Genomic DNA, 6,000 nt, shown 5'->3' on the forward strand with positions numbered 1-6,000 from the left:
GTACAAGAGTATTTTAGGTGTGAGGGTAGGGCAGTAAACTTCAATGCCTGTCTATTTGTGGTAGTTGATAAGTAATTTAAATGTTAAATTTAATGTATTCCTAATTATGACCACACTGAATCTATCTGCTTTCTAGGCCTTGCAGTATTAAAACACGTGCTGACACCAAGAATAAAGGCAACTCACGTTGCTTTTGATTCTATGAAGAGTCATTTAGATGCAATTTATGATGTCACAGTGGTCTACGAAGGGAATGAGAAAGGGTCAGGAAAATACTCAAACCCACCGTCCATGACTGGTGAGTCCATATTTCAATGTATTAGAAGCTGAATAGCTGAATAGCACACGGTACAGGTAAGACATAAGCTCTTGTTTGTTTGTTTGTTTGTTCCTTTTGCTTTGTTTGGTTCAGTTTGGTTTTCAATAGAGGGTTCCACTGTGAAGCCATGGCTGTCCTGGAACTCACTGTGGAGACCAAGCTGGCCTTGAGCACCACTACACCTGGCACTCCCCACCCAGCTCCTCTTTTATGTTTGTTGCTTTTGCCTTCAGCCTTCTTTATAGCATGTTTAGAGAGGACATTGTCATTATTTACAAGAAGAAATGTTGCCTTCTTCCAATGTGCTAGATTTTAAGGACTCAGAACTATTGCCCTTGTCATGGAACCAGGGGGCTTTGAGTGGGGATAGTTGAGGTAACTGTAGCCACAGACTCTACATTTGAACATGGGAACAGGTGAGAAGGAGTGATGGAAGATTCTGGCTCCTTTCAAAGTATTCATTTTAGAGAGAGAGGAGTGTGGCAGGGAAGAGAGAGACATGGTATTTTGCTGCATACAAGAGAGGTCTCTTATAATCTCAGTACTAAGGAGGAAGAGGGAGAAGATCATGAGGACAAGGTCAGGCTGAAGAACCTAGGAAGATTCTAAATCAGGAAATCACTCAAGGGCTGAGATGAAGCTCAGTAGAAGAGTTCTTGTCTGCCTTGCACGAGGTCCTGGATTTAACCCCCAGCAACAACAAAGTGGGGTGAGGGGTGGGCAAAATCAAACACTTACTATCAGAGACTCCTGTATGAATATTGCCACACTACAGTTTCTTGGAGAGTAAGTAAATACTCTTCAGAGATTTCAGATGAAACTCTGCTTCCTAGTAAACAGGAGGCCAAGAATGTTATGTCTTACTGAAAATGCGATGGAAGACATGCTCTAAGGAATGTCTGCACCCCAGTGTGACAAGGACTTGAAGTTTGAAGACATGTTCTCTCCCTGGCCCCACACACTCCTTCTGTATTGAGTATTTCTCTAGTGCTCATCTTTCCTCCACCTTCAGGAACAGGAAGCAGTGTGATGGTCAGAACCAGCCAGTTTTCTTACATACTTTATGGATGGGATTGGCTTTGACAGTAAGTGAGGAGAAGCACTAAAATGTAAAAGATTTTACCTTTTAAATACTTTAAAAATGAAGTTTTATGTTACCACACAGAGTGATAGGTTTCTTATTGATGTTTACATCCCTAGAGGAAGGTTGGCTGATAGAAGTCATGATGACCAACATGGGGGTAACAAGAGATGTGTGCTAATGAGTTTTTAATTTCAGCTTAATGCTGCAAATCATAAGTTCATAGCTTTTATTGTTTTCAATTGTTTTAGCCTTACTGTTTCATTTTTATTGTAAGTTACTTTGTATAATCACTAATTCTAAAGTAGTAAGATGTGAAATTTCTTTATTTGTTAGAGTTTCTCTGCAAACAGTGCCCCACACTTCATATTCACTTTGATCGCATAGACAGAAGTGAAGTTCCAGAGGAACAAGAACACATGAAAAAGTGGCTCCACGAGCGCTTCGAGATAAAAGATAAGTACGTGATAACAGCTCCGCCATCTGGACATGGCAGTCCAGCTAACTTCACTATCGTAACCAGTGTGAAAGAGCTGTCTTTATCTTTGTTATTTAGGAAATACTAGTCAAACTTGCATAGACAAGACCTTACATACTTAATACGTAACATGGTTAATGGTGCATTACCCTTGTTTAACAGTTAAGTTTAACATCCTACATCAGTTTGGCTTTCTATACAATGACAACTCACCTCAGTAAACAGGGATGCTTTTGTTCCAGCTGAAGTGAAACTAAAGTCTTCTGTTTCAAGAATGTTGTCTGTGACCTCAGGTTAACTCTTACTCTATCCTTGTGTGCTCATGTTGTAAACTCACACGAGTCACTGTAAAAATCATGTCATGGTGGCCCTCCCTGCAGTGTCTTCTGGACAGTAGGCTGCTGTGTGGTGAGATGTAGAGGATCCGTTCCTCTGCAGCTACACGGGGAACACGAGGCTGCGGGCTTAGAGACCGAAGCGCACGTGAGCACAGCACCTCATGTTGCGGGAAGGAAGGGAGTGCTTATTTTCGTGAGGAAATTGTCCCCTTTCCTGAGTTAGTAGAAGTTATTGCAAGTACAGCAGGTTGAAAATGAAGCTTCATATTAGATTTGTGCCTTGTGTTGTCACGTGTTTGTACCTGACATAACGGTTCAACCCAGCACCTCAGCAGTACTTGGATGATGGGAACAATGTAAGAAGACCTATGTGTCTTAATATGAACATGTTTTCAGAAAAGGAGCCGACAGTGTTTCACGCCCACCCATTTGCATTACGTCCCGTTACAACACACACTGTTGTTACCCCATGGAAGTGGCTCACAAGGAAGGAGGAGCACTTCCTGTGCTTTTGTGCCCTGTCCTGCTGCTGTAATGTTATATGGTTAAATCAGAGGAAGGATGAATGAAGTACCTTTCCTATTCCCCCTGTCTGCTTTTATAACTTCATGGAAATCAGAGCTTTTGGTAGGTGTCTTTGTTACTGCTCTGTTGCTGTGAAGAAACACTCTGACCAAAGCAACTCTTCTAACAGAAAGCATTTCCCTGGGGACTTCCTCACAGCTTCAGAGATTCGGTCCACTGTCCTCATGGTGGGGACAGGGGCCATGCAGGCAGACATAGTGCTGGAGAAGTAGTTGAGAGCTACATTCTGATCCACAGGCCAGAGAGACAGGCTGAGCCTGGCATGGGTTCTTGAAACCTCAAAGCCTCTCATCCTCCCCCATTTCCCCACCCCTATAACACACTTCCTCCAACAAGGCCACACCTTCTAATCCTTCTCAAATAGTCACCATCTGTGAACCATTGGGGACAATTCTTATTCAAATCACCTCAGGAGGAAACTCCTATGTTGTAAGAATTTCTTTTCTTTCACTTCTTTGAAAGTTTATTTTTATGCGATTGGATCCATGGGCTCACACATGCTAGGCAAGCATTCTACCATTGAGCTACAACCTCAGACCTTTTCTTTGACTTCTTACGGGAGGAAGGAGAGAAGCTGGAAGGTCATCCATCATATGAGTCGGGTTGGTATGACCACTTACAGGTGGAAGGTTTAAAAACAAAACAAAACAAAAAAAACGAAGCTGGAGCCATCATGGCTCAGGAGTTAAGAGCACTGGCTGCTCTTCCTCAGGTTCATTTCCCAGCACCCACACAATGGGGGGCTCTGTAAATTTAACTTCAAATTGAGTGGCTTTAACACCCTCTTCTGGCCTCTGTGGGCACCAGACACAATCCTGGTATACAGACATACACACTAGCAAAACACCCATACACATAAAAGTATATAAACATATCTTTATTTTAAAAATCCCCGAAGTCCTCATCAAATGTCTTAAACCGTGTGTTTTGATTTTTATTTCCCATGTGGTAAGGGTGTAATACCGTGTCCGTACTGTAAGGAGTGAGCACCCTGCCGTGCCAGCTCTGATGTTGCTGTACTCATCCAGGTCTTCTACGGAGCTGTACTTGATCAGCTGGTACTCAGTATCTAGTAGATGGTTTTTGTTTGTTTGTTTCAACACCAAAGTGTCCCAGACTGAAAGTTTCAATTCTGTTGTTTTTCATTCTGGCCATAGGTTGCTCATAGAATTCTATGATTCACCAGATCCAGAAAGAAGAAACAAATTTCCTGGGAAAAGTGTTCATTCCAGACTAAGTGTCAAGAAGACTTTACCGTCAGTGTTGATCTTGGGGAGTTTGACTGCTGTCATGCTCATGACGGAGTCTGGAAGGAAACTGTATATGGGCACCTGGCTGTATGGGACCCTCCTTGGCTGCCTGTGGTTTGTTATTAAAGCATAAACAGGTAGCCGGCTGCAGTCATTGTCTCTTACTGATGGCTACACATCGTGTCACATTGTTTCCTGAATTAAATAAGAAGTTTTGTTTTTTGTTTTTTGTTTTTTGTTTTTTTTTAAACCTTGATGATTGAACACTGGATAAAGTAGAGTTTGTGACCACAGTCAACGTGCATTTGATTTGGGGCGAACACATGTGGCTTTTTAGGTGCTGGGGTTGCTGGAGACATGGAAGCTAAGTGGAGTTTATGCTTTTTTTTTTTTTTAATGTTTTCATGAATTAATGTCCACTTGTCAAGATTATTGAATGCTGTCTGTAATTCAGAAGGTTGTATTTTAACATTAGTTTGCAGTGTGTTTCGCTATACTGTTTATCTTCCATTTGACTACCTGCCAGCTCAGACTCTTAATACTAAAATATTTTATATTTTGAAGCTATGTGATACTGGGTTTTTGTTAATTTCTGAAAGTCAATGAAAGACACTGTAATGCTGTGTTAAGATGTTCCAAGAAAAAGGTGAGAAATATTCATGGCAAAAAAGATCTGTCTAGTGTATATTTTTATTATATTGCTCTATTTAGCTAATTTTCTTTATATTTGCAAAATAATGAACATTTCTAATATTTATTAAAATGCTTAATTTGCATACCCCCTATTCTACAGAGAATAATGTGTAAAGTGTCAGAATAGACTTGACGCTCTGGTATGACTCTGTCTCCTCTGGCAGAGCTTTTAGTAGCCCAGCTTCTGAGCTACTCTGTCAGTTCCTCCCAGCACCTGTGCCGTTAAGTACTTATAAATGTGAGGGTCCCTGTTATTTTCATATCAGAATGGACATCCACAGAGCTCTAAGGTGATGGAAGTCTGCCAGCATCCTATCTGTGCTAGCACGTGCCTTCTGCCTGGCTCCCTTTGCTTTGGCACTGCATTTGGTCTGGAGTGCAGGTGCTCATGGTTGCTCGCTGCTTGTTCCAGCCCTGGCTTGCTGGCTTGGTGTCCTCCAGTGGTGCTGTTCATTGTTGGGATGCAGGTAGTGTTGCCCTGGTTCAGAGGGGCATCTCCCTGGCCCCTGACGTGAGCCTCCTTGGCTACTACAAGAGTGTTGTGAATTTGTTTATGGCAAGAAACATCAGGATTGGATAAACTTGTTATTTCTCTTTAATTTCCATGGAGCCACACTGTTGGTACATGTCCCCTGTGAACAGAGCTACCTTCCAGGACCAAATCACACTGTTGTGAGTCGTGGGACGGTGTGTCCTATGGGAGGAGGCTTTCTAAAGTGTGATTTGCCATATTTCTATGTTGCAATTTAAGCGTCATTGCCTACTAGTCATTCAAGGTAACATTTCTGCAAACTTCATACAAATTTTTGTCACAAAATTACTATACCAATGATCTAGTTGAAATAGACCAATTGAATCACAATAAATAATTTTTTTCTAAAATTGGGGAAAATTTGCCTCTTGTTTTTTCTTTTTTTTCTTTCTCTCTTTCTTTCTTTCTTTCTTTCTTTCTTTCTTTTTTTTTTTTTTTGGAAGACAGTTGTAATATATTTATGGATAATCCCGAAAAAGAAGGGATTATTTTGAGATTAAAAATTTCCTATAATGTATATTCTATAAAAAGCTAAAAGACTAACAACAAAATAATCACATAGAATATATCTCAAGAAAGTCAATATTCTAGCCTACTGAACTATACAGAATATTATGCAACAGGTTTGTATAAAGATAGTTATTAATATTATTGGGGCTTAAATCCTTATATTTTAAAGTACTACTTCTCTAATTTTGTTTGATCTTGAATTCTATACCATTAT

At 40.6% G+C, this 6,000-nt stretch overlaps 1 protein-coding gene across 1 annotated transcript in view; it reads left to right on the plus strand.

Annotated features, from left to right (window-relative positions):
* Agpat5 (1-acylglycerol-3-phosphate O-acyltransferase 5) overlaps window positions 1–5,626 on the plus strand; it is a 40,311-nt gene extending 34,685 nt beyond the window's left edge. Inside the window, exons 6-8 of the mRNA XM_028766302.1 lie at window positions 137–298; window positions 1,737–1,860; window positions 3,959–5,626. Coding sequence (XP_028622135.1) covers window positions 137–298; window positions 1,737–1,860; window positions 3,959–4,184 — 512 coding nt within the window. The 3' untranslated portion in view covers window positions 4,185–5,626. The remainder of the gene's footprint in view (window positions 1–136; window positions 299–1,736; window positions 1,861–3,958) is intronic.
* Window positions 5,627–6,000: the final 374 nt, after the last annotated feature.

Source organism: Grammomys surdaster, unplaced genomic scaffold (assembly GCF_004785775.1).
Source record: "Grammomys surdaster isolate TR1022 unplaced genomic scaffold, NIH_TR_1.0 167, whole genome shotgun sequence".
Lineage (NCBI taxonomy): Eukaryota > Metazoa > Chordata > Mammalia > Rodentia > Muridae > Grammomys > Grammomys surdaster.